Genomic DNA, 23,739 nt, shown 5'->3' on the forward strand with positions numbered 1-23,739 from the left:
CTCTTACGACACACAGGGATATGGTACACCTATTCTAACCGGGGCATACACCGGGACCAGTACACTGGTACTCATTTCGACGACCTCGGAAGGATGACAGGCTGAGTCAACCCCCTGGTGTTAATTCAGCAGCCAACGGGGCTTGAACTCAGGACCCTGGGATCTCAAGCCGCTGCCCTAACCACTGTGCCAACACCAGGCATCCAACACCAGGCATGCTTAGACACATGTATATGTATATATATATATATATATATATATATATATATATATATATATATATATATATATATATATATATATATATATATATATATATATATATATATATATATATATAGTTGCACTGTTGTCTTTAGGAAAAAGAAAGTCTTATTCAAATAATCAAACTTTTCCCCAATATTGGTCCCTGATAGTGAATATGTCCACTCTTTCCCTTCAAAACCATTGAAATTCTTCTTGGAACACTTTCAAATCGTTTTTATTTGCTGGGATTCTATTTTACTTTTTCTTTCTCCAAATTGTTCCATGCAGCTTCAACGATATTTAGATATGGGCTTTGACGGGGCCATTCCATGCGTTGAAGGACTCCAGCTTCCTCTTTCTTTTGCAAATACGTTTTAATTATTTCAGCTGAGTTTTGGATTATTATCTTGCTGCAAGATGAAGTTTGGACCATCGGTCTTGCACCACTGGGGATAGCATGGTGGATTAAAATGCTTCTGTACCTTGCTGCAGTCAATATATGATCAATTTTCAGCAATTTTCCAACACCACTCGAGGATATACATCCACAAACCTGAATTGAACCTCCTCCATGCTCAATTATTGGCTCAAGCAAGGCTTTTTGTAAGTTTGTTTCTCATCATCTCACATACGGTCTTCGATTTGGTCCGAATAACTGAACATTTGACTCGTCTCTCCAAAGCATTTTTGATCATTGTTCCATCTTCTGTGTTTTGTGCATGTTTTAGCCTTTTTGTCTTCTTCCCCTTTATTAACAGAGGTTTTTTTTTTCCTGCAACACATCCTTTAAGTCCTGATTTTAAAAGTGACCTTTATACTGGTGATGGATGGACAACAACACCTGAGCTTTCTGCCAGTTCCGTTGTCAATTATATGCGTGTCTTCTTTCTCTTCATCCTTGTTCGACAGCTTTTTGGGTCTTCCAGTCCTGGGTTTGTCAATTACAGGTGATGTTTCTCTGTACTTGTTGATTCCTTCTTTATGCAGAAACATAATTTCATGGCAATCTTCTATTAAAATGTTCACCATTTTGTTTTCAGATAACAGTTAATCCTGATCGATCTGTATTCTGTAGTATGAGAAGTAGGTTTTTAGTTTTATGAATGGGTAAAGAGGAACACCTGACAATGAGTCATCAATTATATTTGATTGGTAAATGTGTTGGACTCGCGATAACAACACCTCCTATGAGCTGCTCATATTTAGTTTACTTAGAGTTGTAATGATCACAAGTTTGTTTTTTATAAAGATTCTGATCCATGTAAAATGTAAATTGAAGAGTGATAAATGACAAGCTTGGTTTCCTCTCACCCAAACTGAGATGTGTTGATAGCAGTCAACGTTGGTATAATAGTAGAAAACACGAGTGGAAGCTTTGAGTAAATTGTTGATGGTCATAACATCCATATATTGAAACTCCTGATTGTACTATGCACTCCTAAACTGCTGGATGGAATGAATTTATTGTACAGTGCTCTAACTGTGCACGGGAAGCTTTTAAGCGGTAAAAATAATGAATGGTCCCAAGGGTTCAGGTGGACGTGGGTGGGGGTGGGGGATCCTAGTTCTCTTTAAGTTAATGTTCATCGTATAGCACCATCTGGTAGAAGCTGATGTAACAAGGAATAATAAAATAATGCCATAGACGTCGTAAAAGTGGGGGAATTAACCCACCTATAAGGACGAGTTATTTGTCTGTTATTGTAATATGATCATTTTATTGGTTAATTTTGAAACTTGTTTATTGTGATGGAGTCTTTTTCTTTTTGTTTCCATGGCCGAGGCTCATGTAAGAGCTAAAAACCTGAATGGTGTGACGACTACAGCTACTTGATTAAAACCTAATTGATTGATAAATTTGACTGCAGCTGCTTGATTGATTTACAGCTCATTGTAGAAAACCAGAATCCATAAATTTAGTCGGATGGAGAAGACTGAGCTCTTTAAAATGACAAACTGCTGATTAACCTTAACCAGTCAAATAGTATTGTGTTTCAATGTTGCAGCAGCGTTGTAAATGGTGTGACAGTGCAGAGATTGATGACAATGATCAAATCCCTTTTCTCTTATTCAGACTTGGTTTTCTTGGTCTCCTGCACATGGATGTGTTTTACCAACGACTGGAACAGGAGTATCAAGCTTCGCTGATCCGAACAGCACCCTCCGTCACGTTCCGGGCACGTCTCCGCTCCCAAAAGCTTATAAAGGTGTCAGGACAATATTTGCGTATATGAGTGTGTTTGTCGGAAATGAATTAAACTTTTAAGACATTGCAGGAGATTGTCAGGGTACATGCAAGCAGAGTTGGCGATTCGGACACGAGTCACAAAATTTTGCGTTTTGCAACTTGACATGGACTTGACAAAATTTACTTGAGACTTGGAGTTAGGACTTGGTTTCTGGGGACTTGTGACTTACTGGATTTGGGGCTCGGGTTTAAAATGACTTGTTGACAATGTTTGGAAAATAATTATTGAACAAAGATTGAATTAAAATCTGGTTTAGAATAAATGGGAAATTATTTTTAATCGTGCAAGTGTACTGCTTGGTCAATGATTCCGTGTACACGTACATATGCAGCACGCCAGCGTTCACAGCCTCCGGGTCACATACCGTTCACCATGAAGGTTAAAGGGAGTGTCCACTCTCCAGACAGCACAGAGCACACAATGTCCAAGTGGCAAGCACCAGTCTTAACTACGTGGGAAAAACAACTGCATTCAAACGATGACCATTCGTATCACAAGCGAGTCACCCTCACTGCTGACTCAAAGAAATTTGGCCCCTGATCGGTAACTCCGTGCACGTACTGACCCGATAAAAAGATTTTGTGATTATTGAAATATGTTAGTTGACTTGGATTATTGAAATTTCATCAATAATTTTAAATAACATCATGACATCTTTTTGAAAGGAAAACAGAAAGAGTATGGTATCTTAAAAGACAATAATTGAAGTAAATAAGTTATATGTTTCATAATAACGTACATAATAAATATATAAGTACATTATTAAAATCTCCTTACCCATTCCACTTTGAATGCTTTAGTTCTATGTGTAAACCATTTAAACATAAGCTGAGGTTACTGACTAGTCTCATACATATGTTCAAGTGGGTACACAAAATATGAGAAGTAAATTTAACATCAATTCATTTTTGCTGGGAACAAAGCAAAAAATTTCCACTGTATGAAGTTTATAAATAAATACTTGAGCTAAGCGGCTTTTCAAAACGTACATTGCAATAAATAAAGCCCTGTGTCTTAATTTCTGAATAATTTGTCCTCAAAGGTGTACAAATGTGATCATGTTCTCTTTATCTTCTGAGACATTTCATTTTGACAGTCCAGTCTCGTGAACATGCCAAAGTCTGAAGTCTCGGCCTAGTGTCAGGTGTGCTTTTATCCATCAGGTAATTATTAGACATCCTACAGATGTAAATGAACACTCGTTTTACTCTGTGTACATTGCACATCACATGCAGTGAATTTCACCTCCCTATGCCTTGAAAATATTGTTATTTTTAAAAACGTTTCTGTACACCACCCTTGAGGCTCAGTTTTAAAGTCACTGTCAACAATTTCAAGAGACTTAATTACTTTATGATGAAATTTTTTTTTAGAGTTTTTCATCCTGAAAAATAAACTGCAGTGAACACACAGTAGTGTTAAAAGATTGGCCTTGGAAACCCTCCTTAAATCGTCCTAATGAAAGAGGACAAACAAATACACGCTGTGTTTTATATAGGTAGATGTGGGACTTCACACAAGTTGAAGTCCAGCTTCGGAGACTTGAGACTTAGCTCAAGTGATTTATTGACATCTCTGCATGCAAGTAGTTTTTTGTTTGTTTGTAGTGCAAGTGGGAACTTGAATTTGAGGGCATAGCTTGTAGGTCAAGAAAGAGAAAGAACAGAGATAAGACATGGTTTTTTTTGGGGGGGGGGGTTTCCACACCTAGTTAATTAATATGTGGAATAAAGTGCATGTTTTTGCAGAAGCGATACATAGATACACAGGGTGATCTATAATTAAGTTCTGATTTTAAATATAGAAATAATCTGGTATTATTATGAGACCTGGTGTTGGCGTAGTGGTTAGGGTAGCGGCTTGGGTTCCAAAAGGTCCTGAGTTCAAGCCTCATTGGCCGCTTGAAATAATACACACCAGGAGGTTGACTCAGCCTGTCATCCTTCCGAGGTCGGTGAAGTGAGTACCAGTGTAATGGGCCCGGTGTATGCCCCGGTTAGAATAGGTGTACCACATCCCTGTGTCGTAAGAGGCGACCAGGGTTGCGTCAGGAAGGGCATCCGGCGTAAAACCTGTGCCAAATCATTATGCGGATCATAACGGATGATCCGCTGTGGTGACCCCTAACGGGAGCAGCCGAAAGAAGAAGAAGAAGAAGAAGAAGAAGAAGAAGAAGAAGAAGACTCTGGTATTATTATGGGTAGAATGAGCATTAATTTTGTTGTTGTTTGAAAGCTTGTTTATTGCCATTAATATATACTAGTACGTGCCCGTAAATAAAAATAATAAAAAAATTAATAAACAAATACTCAAACCGCGAGCAAGAATCAACAACCACACAGGCCATTTCTTCGCTCTCGTGTGCCCATACGTGCGTGGCCCAGAAGTTTGCATATCGCAGTTACCATTATTCGCAATTTAGTTTTAATGGCCAAGTATTCAATTAGCGCCAACGTATTTTGCCTTTTCGCAATGTCGTCGCAAGGAAAAACAAAAAGAGAAGAGAAGAGAGATAAATTTTTTTTTTTTACTTCCTGGTTCGGAGCATACCAGCTCACTTTGATGTTACCGAAATTTATGCACCGTCTAATATGAAAACTATCATAACTTGGGGCATTGTGTTTATCTATAAATGCGCATAAGAAATAGAGAAATTATTAGAATACATGAAGTCATCATTCTCCGGAAGTCCGTACGTTGTAACCCGTAATGGGGAACGCGGCTGAGGTTCCCTTCCCCCATCGGCCACGCCCACGCAACAACGTGTCTTGTCATTGGTTTGGTAAATAAATGGCCATAACTTGGGAGGCACTTGTCCGATTAATATAAAACCTTGAAAAGGCACATCCTCAGGTCCCCACCAATATATCTGGCAAGTTTCAATTAGATCGGACCAGTGGTTGTCGAGAAACAGCGGTCACTCACACACACACACACACACACACACACACACACACACACACACACACACACACACACACACACACACACACACACACACACACACACACAAACAGAGATTGCCAGAAATATATATATATATATATATATATATATATATATATATATATATATATTTTATATATTTTTATATATATATATAAAAATATATTTTATATATTTTTTATATATATATATATATATATATATATATATATATATATATATATATATATATATATATATATATATATATATTCTTTCCTTTCAGATTGATCCATTATGGCTGAAACATTAACTGTTGCTCAAAGAGCGTGTATTGCTGCATGGTATGAGGTTTGGTAGTTTTCTAGTGATCTTGTAGTGGTATGTCTTACTGATCTTTTTACGTCTTTGACTGAACCAGTTGTTATAAGCTTTTGGTGATGGTTTTTTTTTATCGTTTTTGGATCCAAAGTGGCATGTCTTCCCATTTATTGCCACCACCATCTTTGAACTGCAATTACAAACTGCCAAACCTCATACCATGCAGCAATACACGCTCTTTGAGCAACAGTTAATGTTTCAACCATAATGGATCAATCTGAAAGGAAAGAAAAAAATTGTATTAACGGCAATAAACAAGCTTTCAAACAACAACAAAACTAATGCTCATTCTTACTGAGAATAACAGCAGAGTATTTCGATATTTGGAATAGGGACTGTATTAATTATAAAACAGGTAAAATATTGCAGGGTAAAAACAGCCTTGGAGTGTGTGTGTGTGTGTGTGTGTGTGTGTGTGTGTGTGTGTGTGTGTGTGTGTGTGTGTGTGTGTGTGCGTGTGTGCGTGCGTGCGTGCGTGCGTGCGTGCGTGCGTGCGTGCGTGCGTGCGTGCGTGCGTGCAAGCAATTCAATTGACTTATTTAAAACAATTGATCTTACTTCAGGAAAATAGGAATTGTTATTTGGTGCACTTAAAGTTATATTATGCTTTCTTCTTCTTTCGTATGCAGCACAAAGCTGTATTGTGGCATTATTGGCGAGGGTATGTGGCTGTGCCGCTGATGCAATGCCCTCTGTATATTCAGACAGGAATTTCTAATTTAACCATTGTGCCAGAGATGGCTTCCCCCCTTTTCATCAAGGACACCTTTGGATCTTTAAACGTCCACTAACTAATGTTGGCAGACAGGACGCCCAATTTAACGTCCATCCAAGACACGACACACACATTGATGAATCACCTGCCTTCGAGACACTAGGATGACAGTTTATAACTGAGTCGGGATTCAAGCCCAGGCTACACATTTTAGAGACGAGTGTGCATATCTCCCAGACCTCGGCCATCCTTTCAGCCCTCCATTATGCCTGAATATATTTTATTTATTTAATCACTTGGGCTTTATTATATTCTTTGTTTTTGCAGTTATCTAAGGCTCGTGATTTCATGTAACCTGATGGTTATCAGGATAGACATTCGTATATATCGGTGACTTTTTACTTCAAATACAAGGATATTGGTCGGCAATAAACAATCAGATATGGTAATGGTATGTGGAATTTGAACCTGGGTTTCCTGCATCATATGCCAGTGTTTCAGAGGGGAACACCTAAATATAGAAGCAATTATTTTTCTTCTTGAACCTCCTCACAGTCTTTTCTCTTCTGACAGGAATATGGCAAAGAGGAGATATCCATTTTGAGCCCTTCCCGTTTTCCCGACCGTGTCGAGGTATCTGAGTACCTGGAACCAATGATCTTGGCTACCATTGTTACGCCACTGGAGCACGTGAGACAGATTATGACCGTGTGCCAGGTTTGGACAATTATTTTTGCTTGCTTTCCATTCTCACATGATCAGAATCACTTGGTGGAGATTAGGGCCGTGTAACATGCTTTCGTAAAAATGACAGTTGTTTGTAATGTTTTTTGATGAGGCCAAGGGAAATGCAGTGGGGGGAGTTGAAGAGTGTCATGGCAGTTTGAATGCTGGTTTTCTACAGGATTGCCGTGGAACGCAGAAGGAATTTCTGAACCTGGATGATAACCGAGTTGTATTGAAATACCTTCTACCTCTCAGTGAAATCGTTTCTGATTTCTATGATGTACTGAAATCCCTTTCTTCAGGATATGCCAGGTATTTCATTGTTTTACTTGGAATTAACACTGTGGAGCATTGAATTTGTTCTTTCTCTGTCCCTTGAAGTCCTCCTGATATCACTTTGCTGATTACTCTGCTGCCTGTCAAACAAGGCCTTCATCTCCACACTATTCAGGCAGATATTACATCCTTTTCAGCTGATCCAGGAAATATGACTAACTGGTGTGATATGTGGCATGTTAGTCAACTCAGACACGTCTCGCATCTTACTTTGTTGCTTTGGAAAGAAGAAAAAGAAGCAGACTAGAACGGCACTCGGTAAAGCGAATACCTCCGTCAGGCTTTTAACAGTTTGTATTTTGTATCCCACTGATTGGTCAGATCCGGATCTTCACCTAGATCGAATCGATTCATCCTTGTCACACACCCAACCTGTCCATCAAGTTTCGTCTGAATCCGTCAATAACTAATTGAGATATCCTGCTTACTGACAAACAAGGAGACAGACAGACAAACAAGGGTGAAAACATAAACTTCAGCCACTTTTGGTGGTGGAGGTAAAAATAAAAACAAACAAAAAAAAAAACCTTGTGAATCTTTGTCCTACTGACAGAACGGTAGTTCTTTAAGCTACTCGGCATCGCCATTTGATGGTACGTCTCATGTTGACCTGTGCCAGTATGCTCTAAAAATTATATTCCATTGTTGACAGAGCAGGTTGGGTGACATGTGACAATTTTACCAATGATGTCATACACACAACCCAAAAAAGGCCACCAAAATTTATCCTTGAACACCAAGGGTTTTCATTCATAATTGGGTTTCCATTCTTCTTCTTCTTCTGCATGACGAGCCCAAATTATTACACTTTCTGCCCCCAAGTCTTTCTGAAGCCAGCTGGCCAGATCTGATGTTCAACTGTGGCAGGGATTTGGAATTTGTTCGTGGCGCAGGTGATAACTAGCCTCCTCCTCTCCAAAGACACCCGTGGGATCTTTAACTTCCACGAACGCCCCATGCCGAGACGGTCCTCCAGTTTGACATACTTCCACTGGATGGTGGACACATTGATGCCATGCCCTGCATGCGAAGCACCTGGGTAACAGTTTCTAGCTGAGTCGAAATTCATACCCAGGCTAGACAGCTTAGAAGCGTGTGTGCGTACCTCTCGGATATCCTGACAGCGAAATTAGGTTTTCATTGTTTGATTTTTCTAATTTTCATTCTCTTCCACCCATTCTCATTACTTTTCCCTCTTAATTACCATTTCCATTTTCTCAGTTACTTATTAAAATCTTCTGGCTTGTGGCAATGGCAATGCATGTAATGAAGGGGGACCAAATTCATAATGTACTGTCAATAAATAATTAAATTAGCCTGGTGTTGGCTTCACGGCTGGAGCAGCTGGCTTAGGATCCTAAAGTCCTGAGTTTGAGCCCCATTGGCTGCTGAATTAACACCAGGTGGGGTTGACTCAACCTTTCATCCTTCCGAGGTTGGCGAAATGAGTACCAGTGTACTGGTAGAGGGGCACAGCATCAGCGGCGCAGCCGCACTTCCAAGAAATTATAGCTACCCGGCAGCCAAGCTGCCCGACGCAAGAACAGAAGAAATAATTTTATTTGAAGCTAACATTGCAAGGATCAACACATAAGCTTGTTCATTCCACATCTACAGCCATAGGTGAGCAGGTCACAATAAATACCTGGAAATAATTGCCAAACAGACTGTACTGGCAGGATAGCTTGCAGGTGTGCACACTCACATTTGAGTTGTCCAGCCTGAGATTGAATCTCGGCCCAGCCTTGTGTTTCACAGGCAGGGTGAGGCATCCATGTGTGTGCCGTCCCTCCGATGGACGTTAAACTGGGCTTCCTGTCTGCCAGCATTAATTAGTAGACGTTAATGATCCCATGTTGTATTTTGCAACGAGTAGGCGAGTTATCCTGCGCAACATTGGCCAAAATTCCAAATTCCTGCACCCTTGACCCATTCAGGATTGCAACCCTTGCCAGAAAAATTGGTTCGGCAGAACTGACGTTCTAAACGGAGCATGTTACATGAATACATATTCCCCATCCCCTCTTCATCAACAATGGTTATATCCAAATGCAGTGGCCTTCCAATACTGTTTAATTTCTCCCTTTCATACATACATGGATTCATGCTCGTTTATGTAATGCACAAAAATAATTTTTACATTGTGTACGGCGCAACGTTTTATTATTATTGGTCTCCACCTCCCATTTCTGCCTTTTAATTTTTATTGACAAACCTGCTCAGTACCTATCTTGCCGTCCACCCCTTTTCGTAGAAATATGTGGCATATAATTTGGTTTTTTTCGAACTTTGTTGTTTTCAGTTTTGATTATGAAGATGCTGGTTTTCAAGGAGCAGACCTCGTGCGTGTTGATTACCTGCTCAATGGCAATGCTGTGGAGGAGCTGGCGACGGTGGTGCACAGGTAGCTCCAAGATTTGAATTTTACACCTCATTACTTCACCACACAACAGATTTAAATTCAGCTTTCATTTAAATAGTTTAACTGCCATTCTGTTCAGGCCAAATACAAAAATAATTACTTTTCACACATATATATATATATATATATATATATATATATATATATATATATATATATATATATATATATATATATATATATATATATATATATTGAGGCTGAAACGATTGTGGTTTTTCAGTGGTGAAATTTTTCATAGGGAAGCTCTTATTTAGCAAAAAAAAATTGAACTGTTAGCAACCTCAAATGCTGTATTAACATTCAGCACACTCAAATGCAAATGGAGTAAATGCTCGTGTGTGGTAACCAGCAAATGAGCGGGGAATTTCGGAAGTGATTGAAAAATAGACTGTCATTATGCCTAATCTTATCGCTGCACCATCCTTTATTGTCCTCCTCATTTTAAGACTCATTCAATAGCCGAGCCGGGTCCCGGTGGGACGGGAAGGGCTAATGAATGATGCTGTAGAGGAGTTGAAGGGACAGGTGAGGTCACTTCGGGAGGTTCATGTGAGTGAATCAGTTTCTAAGTCCGCACACACATCGACGATATTAGCCACGCTCATTCAATAAGAGACGCGAGAGGCTTTGTCGGCACGGTCTGTGGGTTGGCAGGATTGCCTTAAAGTATGCACACCTGAATCTGAGCTGTCTCGTCTGGGATAGAATCTCGACCCAGCGACAAACTGTCTTCCCGGTGTTTCACAGGTAGGACGATTCATCATTGTGTGTGCCATTCCTCGGATAGATGTTAAGCTGGATGGCCCATATTCTCACATTAGATGGCGGACTTTAAACATCCATTGGTATGTTTTGGAAAGATGAGGAGAATTATCGCCAACAGAGCCAAATTACATATTTCTGCTCCAACCTACAAGAGGGCACTGCATCAACAGCACAGCCACGCTCTCAGCAATGATGCAAACCAGCAGCCACTGGCTGAACATTGAATTATGATGATTGGTAATATGTTGGTGAGTGAGTGTGTGAGTCCGCATGCAGATCTATTTTCATATTGTATCTACAGACACACCAAAGTTATTGTAGTGGTGCTATTTTGTCAGGTGGTGAGTGGGTGAGTCCACACTGGTTCTCAGATATACTCCACTGGTCTACTGTAATCTATAGAGCCAGGTGAGGGTCTGCATTGTTAAATGCTCACTCTTGTTACACATATGTTTCATCATCACTTTTAAGCTCTTCAAGTGCTGTTGTTATCCTCCATATTGATTGTTCCCATCGTGTGCTGCCTTTTTGGCTGCTTGTTGCATCATTGGTTAGGGACGCGGCTATGCCGCTGATGCAGTGCTCCTATTCCCAGTATACTGGTGCTCATTTCGCCGACCTCAGAAGGATGACAGGCTCAGTCAACCCCTTGGTGTTAATACAGTGGCCAACAGGACTCGAACTCTGGACCCTATGATCCCAAGCCACCGCCCTAACCACGAAGCCAACACCAGGCTATATTGATTGTTGAAACTATGCAAATTAAAACATCCATTATGCTTTGTGTATAAACATATTGTTGCTTCTTCCATAAGGTCCATCCATCCTTTACTTTCTCCATTCACTACACCATCTGTAAATTCATTAAATACTGCACTATACCTGAAAAAAAATACATTTATCAAAACTTTTATTTCTCATTGAGAGCTGCAATGCAGCGCAAGCTGGCACGATTGTTCATTCCTGATGCATGAAGCACCCTGGAACCCAGGCCTCCAGAAAACAGACTTTTTGGAACGCCGGCCACATTTTCCATCCAATCATCATGTAACTTTGTTGAAAAAAACTTCTCCATGGGTCTTGTATTGAAAGTTTTGCGTCAATCGCTCAAGCAGTTGCAGAGAAAATGAATATTAAAGCAAACTAGAACACCTCTCAAACTGCAAAGACAATCCACATCCGTGTACCCAAACTAAACTTGACGAAAAAGACAGTTAAAAAAAAAATTGGACATTTTATTCATTTGTGTTTTCCATCCTCTCATTTTTTTTTTAAAGGGTGTCTTGAAGAGTTGATGACAAGAGCTCAATTGGTAAAAAATGTTTTGGCCTGGAAAACACACTGAACCTCAATCTATCTATACGTGTGTGTGTGTGTGTGTGTGTGTGTGTGTGTGTGTGTGTGTGTGTGTGTGTGTGTGTGTGTGTGTGTGTGTGTGTGTGTGTGTGTCCTCCATAACTCTAAAACCATGAAACCTCGGGCCCCAAAATTTGCATGCACACAAAAAACTCCAACGGGAGTGCATGAATGAAAATTGGGTGTTTGGGTAATTTTAACACCCCTTTTGAAGAGAATTAATGGCCTTATTTAATTAAACTCCATCAAGGCTCATCCTTGGTCACCTCACTATCCACCGCTGGTGTCTAAATTGGCCATTTTTTTGGCCTGGTCAACAATGCCTTGACTTGGAACAGGCCGCAACGGTTTTTTAACGATAGGTTTTTTTTTCACTTTCCTCATTCATATCAAATGCCTGATCATCATACCTACGAATTGCTGAATGCATTGCAATGCTTTTAAACTTTCGGAGACGCCAGCGTTTGTGGCTTCATTTCATTTCTGCCCATGCTATAACCTCTATAATCTCTTAAACTAAGCCGAACTACAAAATTTAAACTCTGGAATTGAAGTTATCAGCATTTCTGACTGCTAAAAAAAGTGTTCATTTGTCCAATTCGGACATTGCTTGACATTCCAGGGATCTCCGGCTGCATGGTGTTTGTGTGACCAATTGGCGATCGCTAATCGTGTGCCAGCAAGCCATTCCTTATCATTTGTTTCGTTTGAGTGCTTGCTCGGGTGCTTAAGCCACTTGGCGAGTGCTATAAAAGCTGCTTGGATGTTTGTTTCCTTGCCCTGGCCATACACGGCAAAAGTATTTGCACTGTCACTGAATATATCAATCGACTTGAACAAAGTACAGGCTCCACTCACCTGTGTTTCGCTGCACGTTGTCGTGCAATCCCTCGTGCGGTGGCTCGCTCGCTGAAAATGTGCAAATTTATTTTGACGTTTCCCCTTTTTGTACGATCTTCTTTCATAATACGACCGGTCGCTTCGACATAGATAGATAGACACATCAAAAAAAATGAAATTTTTCTTTTTTTAAGTTTCTTCAACTGTTTTGTTGGAGTGCTTGCTTGGAGCGCTCTTCAAGTTTCAATCTCTGTAAGCTTCCATGACAATACCTTGGCACGGTTCTCCATGGTAACACGTGTAGATGATTACAATGAGTAACTAAAATGGCTCTCGGTAGAGCACATACCTCCGCCACATAATGCCTGATCCACGAGTACATATCGGGCCCAATACATTTTTGAGATATCGTGCTATATATTGTTTTGGCCCGATCTCTCAATGGTGATGAATCACTTAAAAAATTATAGTAGCCGATTCCAGATCGAGATCTTCACCAATATATAATGTGTTCATCCTTGTCACACACTAAACCTGTTCACAAAATTTCATCCGGTTCCATCTACAACTTTTTGAGATATCCTGCACACAAACAGACAAACAAACAGACAGAAAGAGGTGAAAACAAAACCTCCTTCACCTTCGGTGGTGGATGTTTTCAGTTGTCACAAAACAATTAATCACAACATCATGGCAGGATAGCCGAGAGGTACGCACGCTCAATCAAAGCTCTCTCGCCGAGGTTCAAATTTAGCATTGTGTGAAGATGGGATCCAAATCTTCGGGAACCTTACACCGCTCGCAGAACCCCGTTGGGTGACACCCTATCCTATGTAAATAGGAATTCAGAGTATAATTGCCAAGTTTGAGCCTCTGAAGGATGGCCTACTTTTTCGGGAGGGTCGGGGAAACAAGATGGATGATTCAACCAAAGGGTGCATCTCGGTGCTCACAGGCAGGATGATTCATCAATGTGTGTGTTGTCTCTCGGATGGATGTTAAACTGGACATCACATCTGCCAGAATCCCCCTTCTCACTTCCCACATCTCTATCTCTTTCTCTATCTCTATCTCTATCTCTATCTCTATCTTACAAAGCTTTTGTCCGTAGCCTGATGGAGTACTGCTCTCCCCTCTGGGCTGGTGCTCCTGCCTCCCACCTTTCTCGGCTTAACGCTGTCGAAACCAGGGCATTTAAGATCATCGGCATCTCCCGCAATGAAGCTGAGTCTTTGGGCCTCTCACTCAATCACCGCAGGTTGGTCGGTGGTCTTTCTGTCTTCTACCGACTCCTCTCCAGCCTTGCCCCCCTGCTCTCTCTGTGATTTGTCCCCACCACATTTCCACAGGGCGCTCAAGGTCCGCCAACAACCCCCTTCTGGTAAAACTACCAAAATCACGAATCACTGCTCATCTTCACTCTTTCATTCCTCTTTTTTCCCGCCTTTGGAATAAACTTCCTCACTCTATTCTTTCCCATTCTTCCCTCCAGGCTTTCAAAACAGCTGTTCACCACCACCTCTTATCTTCCCCCATCCAAATCCTCGATCTTTTCTACCCCCGATAATCCACCCAAGCCCACTTCCTTCATTTCTCCTGCTTTCCTTCCTGAAAGTACCTGAAATGTCCATCTTCTCTTCGCCATGTTCCCCGTCCCATCCCCATCCCTCTCCCTTCCACAGTTCACCTAATGTGTCTGTTCCCCACTGTTTTGTCCCTTCCACTCCCGCCCCTCTTGTCTCATGCCTCCTTGCTGCGAGTTGTGTGTTTGCTCTCATACGAGCCTCGACCAAGGTATACAAAAAAAAAAAAAAAAATCTCTATCTCTATCTCTATCTCTATCTCTATCTCTATCTCTATCTCTATCTCTATCTCTATCTCTATCTCTATCTCTATCTCTATCTCTATCTCTATCTCTATCTCTATCTCTATCTATATCTATATCTATATCTATATCTATATCTATATCTATATCTCTATCTATATCTCTCCCAGCCCTCTTTTCCCCATCTATCATCTTTAATAAAGGTGAAAAAAACTGAGGGCCTCGGCCGATGTTCCACAACATGGTCAAGGATTGTTGTGGACGCCTATTATTCGTTTATACCCAGACTGATTTAACACAGATAAGCCACATAATGACAACACTCAAGTTTTATTATTAGCCCCCATTGGACTTCATCCGAAACGGGGGCGTATGTATTGGGTCTCATCCGTCCGTGTTTCTGTCCGTCTGCAGCCATATCTCGGATATTTATGGCCCAATTTCATTCAAGCTTCACACAAAGGTATACATATGCACGTCACTTTATTTTACCATCTCATCAGAGATGGCCGACTGGTATACTGGTGGCTAATACCAGGTGGGGTTGACAGGCTGTCATCCTTCCGACGTCAGCAAAGTGAGTACCAGCTTGCTGCGATGATTGAGCCATTCGAGTATCCTGCGTCAGATTGGCGACCCATCCAGGATTGTGCCCAATAGCCCAGGAGACTGCTTCAGCAGCACCGACGCTCTGTACAGAGTATGGTCCCAATGGATGGATGGATAGATTTTTTTTCTGTTAAAAATAAAAATAAAAAAACCCCGGTATTTAACACGTCCTCAACCATTTCTCAGACATGCGTTTTCCCATCTTATTCAAACTTGTGACACGGATAATAATGGATGACGGCTTACGTAAGCACATCATTTATTTTTGAGATCAGATCCAAGATGGCCGACTGGTGGCCATTTTGTTCCTTAAATATGTCCAATCATTTCTTGAACATGCATAATCCGATTTTGTTCAAACTTGGCACAAGCACAGCACATGATGGCATACAATTGTACCTCACTGTATTTTGCAATCTGATCAAATATGGCCAACTGGTAGATTGGCGGCCATTTTAGTTGAAAAAATACCCCGGTATCGAACACGTCCTCCACCATTTCTCGGACATGCATTTACCGATCTTGTTCACACTTGGCACACAGATAAGGAATGATGGCTTACATATGCATATCTTTTTTTTTCGAGATTAGATCCAAGATGGTCGACTGGTGGCCATTTTGTTACGTACACAATTTTTCCCAATCGTGCACAATCTTCCATGTCACATGACCACTCAAGTCAGTTGTGCATACACACAAATCTTGGAACTATGGGTTAGCCCTTTAACTCTGTACAGTAAAATGACTAAAACCATGGGGGCCATGACATTTTCTGTCTTTTCTCCTTGTATTTAACCAGGTTTTTCATTGAGCGTTTTCACAAAAAGTTACGGTCGCACAAAAATATTTGGATCTCTCAGAAAAGCAAGAAACGTGTTTTAATGTTTTGTTTTGTTTTCTATTATTCTGACAAAGGTGCGAAATCTCGGAGCACATCATTCTTCAGGTCTTACAGATCTGTTTGGAAAGTTGGGTTGAGTTTTTTTTTGTACTTTTTAGCAATGAGTGCATCCTTAACCACTTAATGAAGACGTAACCGTCAAATAATGTGTGTTTCAGTTGCTGTCATCCTCCACTGGCTTTCTCTTTCGATACACTAGTTGCAAATGAAATGCTGCTTTCTATTCATAACAGGGATATTGAGTTGTTGAGTGTTTCCATAGACATGAATTTGCAGAATAGGACTATGTTTTGGCATGACTGACTGTGCATATGCCAGGCACTGCTATGTAATAATGTGACGTTGCAGCCTTGTCTCTTGTTGCTGTGCACATGATTTGCAGGGAAAAGGCACAGCACGTGGGAAAATCCATGTGTGTTCGCCTCACCGAGGTGATCCCAAGACAGCTTTTCCAGATTGCCGTGCAAGCTGTTATTCATGGAAAAGTTATCGCTCGAGAGACGTAAGGCAGAAACACTTAATTCTTCAATTCCTTCATTACGTATCATCTTTGCTTGTTAGCTCACCTGGAACATAGTTCCAGGGAGCTTATGGGATGGTGTGTCGTCCGTCCGTCCATTTGTCCGGCCGGCCGTTGACAAATACTTTAAACTTCTTCTCTGAAACTCCACATAGAAACTTTAACACGACGTTCATCACCGTGTATGTACCACAGTTTGTTCATGGCATTAAATAAAACCAGGCCCTAATGGGATTTATAGGGCTTGCTCCCCAAATTAGGTATTTGCTTTCTTCTCAGAAACTACACATGCAATTCTGATGAAACTTGACCATAACCTTCATTACCCATGACGTACCAAAGTTTGTTCACGATATTAAAAAAAATCGTGGCTTGAGGGGGTCTACGGAGGGAGTTTATCGGGGATTACCCCCCCCCCCTGCCTCCCCAAAGAGATATTTGTTTTCTTCTCAGAAACGACACACACAATTCTGATTAAACTTGACTACAACCTTCATCACCCATGATGTACCAAAGATTGGTCATGGCAGTAAAAAAAATTGGGGTCGAAGGGGGTCGAGGGGGGGGGGTCTCCCCAAAAGAGGTATTTGCTTTTTTCTCAGAAACTGCACACACAATTCTGATGAAACTTGACCATAACCTTCACCACCTGTGAAGTACTAAAGTTTGTTCACGACATTAAAAACAATTGGGGTCTAAGAGATTCTATGTGGGGTTTACCCCCCAAAATGTGTATTTGCTTTCTTTTCTGAAGCGACACACACAATTTCGATGAAACTTGACCACATCCTTTATCACCCGTGATGTACCAAGGTTTGTTCACGGCATTAAAAACAAAAATCCATAGATATTTACTTTATTCTCCATTATATTGTTGTGGTTACCAAATTCGCAAACCACCATTCAGGTCCCTTAGGTGAGGTATCTCGGTAAGTACATGTGTAGTTAGGCCCAAACCCGTTGTCTAGTGGGAATACATGTCATTTATGCGTGCTGCGACTCTTCAGGATAGCCGTTTTTCTTTTGCTATCTTTATTTTGGACCAACCGCCATGATTACCACCACAACCACAACATCAACCACCAACCACAACGCCGCTTCACCACAACCGCCACGACCTTCACGTCACACCTCGCAACCGTCGCATCGCCACCGTTCTTGCCCCGCTGTGGGTACCGGTGTTGGACTCGTGCAGGGCGCGCGCCGAACAGCGTGTACAAAATCACGGATTTTGTGCTTCAAAAACGGATCAAAAACGACACACGCCCACTTTTTGCCGTCCAATCGGTGAGTGAGGGGCGAATTGGCCCCGCCCCCAGGGCGATCGATATATGCAAATTTATGGATCAAAAAGCCTTCACGCCCACTTTTTCTCGGGCCAATGGGGAGCGAGGTGAAAGGTCGAAGGGAGGGGGTCAAAGATGAGAGGGCGAAGCTACGGGGCTGATAAAAGGACCGTGTTCGTCAGTCCAGGAGAGTCCAGAGGCGGAGAGTAGGAGAGTAGGAGAGTCGGAAACAGAGAGTCAAGACTTCGCGGGCGGTGGAGTTGGTCGTCGTGTGCGTTGGAGTCGGAACGGAGGGGACGGAGCTGTGGAAAGGCGGCGACACCAGACGAGGGGGTGCTCGCGCAGGGAGCTGCACCCGAGGGAGGCCGACAGCGCGACCTGGCCGAGGTGGAGACGCTCGTCGCGGGATAATAAAGATCCTCTATACCCCGAGCATCAGCAACCCCCTCCTGTTTCCCCCCGCGCTGAGATAGTGCGACCAAGGGGGCCCCTTTCCCACCCCCTACCAGACACTGTCCGCGAGGCCCGCGGAGTTGAGGCGCCATCGCCGCTCCGCGTCTCATCACCAGACGGGTAGGCCGACCCGGTCTCGGCCTCAGGCCCGCCTCATCCTTGAGGGTATTCTTTCCTTGGTTTTGGGTATGTGTTGTCGGCGCCGTCTGTGAAGTAAAATTGTATAAGTGTTGCCGTGTGCTCGGTAGTCGGTATTAGCTCTGCATTGTGTCTTCGCTTTTACATTTGCTTTTTGTCTAAATTGCATTGTGTCTTTTCTGTGTGCTTTTGGTGGAATTGAATATGTGTGCTTCCCGTGTGCCGCGAATAAATGTGCTTTGTGTTGAACTGTTTCCCGCTTCGCTTCGTCATTTCTCCCATTGAATCCTCATCTTGCTTCACGTAAAGGGTTGGTAGTGGGCTGAATACGCCCGATAATTAATCGAACCGTCGAGGTCGACGATAACACCGCTCGGTTATTCTGATAGTACGGAACGGGTCGCTTAAGTGGCCCGTGTCCGAAGTCGACCTGCGGCGAGGTGCGATCGCCCGGTCTACCCTCCGCGTGGGTACTTAGGTAGGTCGAATTTGGCGAGCAACCCTATCCCACGCGGGGGCTGATTGGCTCGATCGTGGTGAGACCGAAAGGTCCACCCGTGACTGGTTCCCGGCGTTAGTCCGAGAGGGTCACGACTGGATTGTCCGTCCGGTGGGCGACGTGCCGCGATTCGAGTTACGTGGCCGTCAGCACGCCGGCGGGCGAGAATCCGCAACAATATATTTTGTGGGTCGTCCATGCTTACCAGTGGTTTCCTGGTCATCTTATCCAGCCTCTACCAGGTGAGTGCCCAGGGATATTTCCCCTTTGTTTTTTATACCTCCACTGGCGAAGTCATCGGAGGCTTTATGTTTTTGGGTTGTCCATCTGGCTGTCCATGCATCTGTGATAGGTTTTTGTTACCGCGATGACTTGATAACGGCTGAAGTGATCGCAGTCAAACTTGGTAGAAATATATATAATGATGCAAATATGAACTGATTAGATTTTGGAGTCGAGAGGTCAAAGGTCAGAGGTCATGTTAGGTAAAAAATTCTGTAACTGCACAAACTTGTGAACCAATGATTGGATTTTGACCAAACTTGATACAAGTTGTACTGTTTAATGATGTGAAGATGAACTGATTAGATTTTGGGGTCAAGAGGTCAAGTCAGGTAAAAATGTGATACTTGAAAACAGATGAAGAGATTTAAATCAAACTTGGTACAAGTGTGTATAAGGATGTAACAATGTGGGTGGGGGCATATTGGTCGACGTCGCGACGGCGAAGAGTGACGTTCTATTCTTTTATCATTTCATTCCAAAGTGCATGACACTTCTGGAGTTTATTGGAACCGTTTATCACTTCAATGCCCTTTACTCTCCCTACTTTCCCCACTGTGAAAAGCTGCGCAGTACTTGTGGAGCTCATTCGTATTCTTCAAAGGAATATATTTCTTCGAACAAGTGTGGCGGTTCTCAAAGTGAATGGCGCAATTTCTAACACCATTACATCATAGATACATCCACAACTATTTCAATGAGATTCATTGAGAGTTGATGGTTTAATGTATAAGTGGCAGACATACCCATCAAGGTTGGTTGATGGGATGGTGTGGCATTTGATCGAATGGTCAGGCCAACTAACAACAACAATCTTGTGATGAAAATTGAGATGAGAACAACAACCACAACAATCCCGTTACTTTTTACTGGGCCAAACAGAATAAAAGCCTGAAGTTAATTTTGATATCTTAATCAGATTTGTCAGACATTGTTAATCATTCCTTCAAACTTTGGTGGCAATACACAAAGCGATCAGGCCTGCATCTCTTTCCTTGAAGTAGTGAGAGAGGACAAAGCAATCAGGATAGACAACATCCTTTTATTTATTGAGAAAAGTGTCACGGAAATGATGTGACAAAAAACTTTTGGCTTTTGCCAAAACATTTACATTTGTCAGCAACCAGATACGTTTTTATTTTCTCATTTCATGCCACCAAGTCAATTTAATAAGATTTTTTTTTTATTAAAAGAGAAAAACTATCATGAAGTTAATTGTGATTCCATGATGCACTTTTTGTTTCCTTTCATTATTTTGTTCTACAACGCTGTGATATTATTTATTTGTAATATAATACATAATTTAAAATCATTGTCTGCATTTCTGAATGGAGACAATGATTCCCCCTCCCCCCCCCAGCTGGAACTAAGAATGCCATGCACTTGAAGATGCCACCACTTTACATGAGACATTCAAACAGATGTGCAGCACGGGTCACTGTAAACCTTACACATCAGATTCAAAACAACAGGTGTTGGTGTACACCTAGGTCGACATGAAGCATGCTGCGACCACGAAAGAGGCCATCTTTTACAGGAGAACACCTGCTATTCTATCAAATATAAGAACTCCTCAGCGTATGCTCATAGAAACACATTATATGTAGTAATATTAATTAATAAGTGGAGGCCACTTGTTGGAAAGTGTGAGTGGCAAATTCGTGAGTGGCACTTGTTGACCTTGTTGGAAACAGTTTATTGGAAGAAGAACATGAAAGCTCTTGTGTAGTTCCCCCACCCTGAGAGTGTGAGTGGCAAATTCGATTGGTTGGGACAACGTACAATTTTGCCCATGTACTGCTAAACTCAAGGTTCGTGTTCTACAGTGTTCAAAATATATGATGAAATTAAAATTAAGTAGTTCCTCGATCATAGACTGACGGACAGACAGAGTGAACCAATTGCTTAACCCCATTTTGCACTATATGCGCAGGTAATGACGCACATACTTGTGCTGTGGGACGTACAGACGTCACTCCATATGCCCGTCGCAGAGGTCACCAGTATGCTTCACAGGACTGTATGTACTGCACCGTGTTCACTGGACGGACATTCCTTTAAGTCTTCAACATTAGCATTCAACAGGCCCATCCTGTATGTAGGTAGGCTTCAATCAGGAGGTGCCTTGTGCGCTACTTTACTTATTGTACAAAACTTCACGTTCTCAACATTGCTGTTGTGTTCATTCTTGATAATTTAATTCTAAGATTCTTATTTAACCTTCTCGGTTCTTTTGTACAGCGTACTGAAGATTTTCATTTTAAATTGCCCACAACATGACTATACCATCAACCAGAGAGTTCATAATGCGAAACCTATAACTAGAACCAGGAAGGTTCGTGTTATGTCTTTAAATGACTATATATGGTGCTTGGTTGTGTTTATTGGTTTTTTAGTAGAAGTAAAATTTGGTTGTTTTTCTTGGTTGTTTGGTGTAAGTTTAACAAAAAGTATAACTTGCTTGTTTGGTATAAATATAACAAACATCGGGGCTTTACCCCTGGGTGCTCACCTGGTAGTGGCTGGATAAGATAACCAGGGAACCATTGGTTGGCATGGATGACCCACAAAATATATAATGGAGAAGAAAGTAAATACCTTTGGATGTTTTTTTAATGCCATGAACAAACTTTGGTACATCATGGGTGATGAAGGTTGTGGTGAAGTTTCATTGGAATTGTGTGTGTGGCTTCATAGAATAAAGCAAATACCTATTTTAGGGGCAATCCTCCCCCCCTCCCCCCCCCCCCCGTGAACCCACTTGGATCCCAATTTTTTTTTAGTTCCATGAACAATCTTTGTTACATCATGGGTGCTGAAGGTTGTAGTCAAGTTTCATCATAATTGTGTGTAATTTCTGAGAGGAAAGCAAATATATATTTTTGAGGGGGGGCAATCCCCCAGTAAACTCTCTCTGTTGACTCCCTCAGACCCCGATTTTTATTTTATTTTTATTTATTTTAATGCCGTGAACAAACTTTGGTACGTCATGGGTGATGAAGGTTGTGGTCAAGTTTCATCAGAATTGCATGTGTAGTTTCTGAGAAGAAAGCAAATATCTATTTTGGGGGCAACCCCTTTGTAGACCCCTTTGGGCCCAATTTTTTTTATTTTTTTATTTATTTATTTGTTTATTTTTTAATGCCATGAACAAACTTTGGTGTATAAACTGTGATGAACATTGTGGTAAAGTTTCAACAAAACCGCATGTGTAGTTGCAGAGAAGTTGAGAGTATTTGTGGATGGACGAATGGACTGACGGACGGACGACGCACCATTCCATAAGCTCCCTGGAACTATGTTCCAGGTGAGCTAAAATATATAACCTGGTTGTTTTTCTTCTTGTTGACCTTAACATTTGATGCTACATTTTTCATGGTTACACACAAATAAATCATAATTATTACCCTCGCCCAAGATTCTTGGAATACTGTTTTTGTTTTGTTTGTTGAATTTGTACCAGTACAACCATATCTCGAGTTTCACACACAAACTGGCCACCTGCCTTTTCGCTCGTTTGTTTTCAGTGCAAGCCACGTGTATAATGAATCTCCTTTCTTTTACCCAGAATCAAGCCCTATCGGAAAGATGTCTTGGCAAAATGTGTAAGTGTTTATCGTCTATCGAGGAGTTTGGACATGTATGTTATCACATGCAGGACAAACACGTTAGAGGACATCTGTGTATATTTACGTGAATTACAAATGAGTGGGAAGACAGTGGACGGATGAACAGCGTGTCTGATATGAATCTGGGATGCCAGCATTAAGACCAAGCAGGCCATTCCAAGTATCACACGATGTACAGATTTTTATTTGTACATATGGGCCCCCAGAGTTTCTAAATAGCTGTAACGGGATCGGCTACTCGGCTTCGCGGTGTTTACGACCACCGGTCAGCGCTCGTGGATCCATAGTTCTGATGCTTTACTGTGTTTCGGCAGCACGGTGGTGACGTGACGAGGAGAATGAAGTTGCTGAAGAAGCAGGCCGAGGGGAAGAGGATTATGCGTAGAATAGGAAATGTAGAAGTGCCTCGAGAAGCTTTTCTACGCTTGATGCGTAAAACGTAGATGCAGGTTTAGGAGTGGAGTGAAGGGACAGGTACCTTGTCAAGAGGAACGTGTTTTTGTTTATATCTTTATCTTAAAGCTGGGTTATTAATTTTTGCGTACATTCCCTTGTGTGATTAAAATATAAGATTTGTACAGATTATTTATTTAATAACTGCAATGAAGGAAAAAAATAAACTTTAAAGTTGTT

General features: G+C 41.6%; 1 protein-coding gene across 5 annotated transcripts in view; it reads left to right on the forward strand.

The window, feature by feature from the left end:
* The window catches only part of GUF1 (GTP binding elongation factor GUF1), an 87,053-nt gene extending 63,314 nt beyond the window's left edge, over positions 1-23,739 (forward strand). For 2 of the 5 annotated variants that reach the window (XM_085845491.1, XM_085845492.1), the window contains 7 exons: positions 2,321-2,453; positions 7,090-7,233; positions 7,421-7,554; positions 9,881-9,982; positions 16,682-16,801; positions 23,046-23,082; positions 23,421-23,739. In XM_085845491.1, coding sequence (XP_085701617.1) covers positions 2,321-2,453; positions 7,090-7,233; positions 7,421-7,554; positions 9,881-9,982; positions 16,682-16,801; positions 23,046-23,082; positions 23,421-23,549 — 799 coding nt within the window. In that variant the 3' untranslated portion in view covers positions 23,550-23,739. The other 3 variants (XM_085845493.1, XM_085845495.1, XM_085845494.1) reach the window with 3 other exon arrangements.

The sequence above is a fragment of the Eptatretus burgeri genome, chromosome 11 (genome assembly GCF_056783735.1).
Source record: "Eptatretus burgeri isolate ZD-2024b chromosome 11, Ebu_testis_v1, whole genome shotgun sequence".
NCBI lineage: Eukaryota > Metazoa > Chordata > Myxini > Myxiniformes > Myxinidae > Eptatretus > Eptatretus burgeri.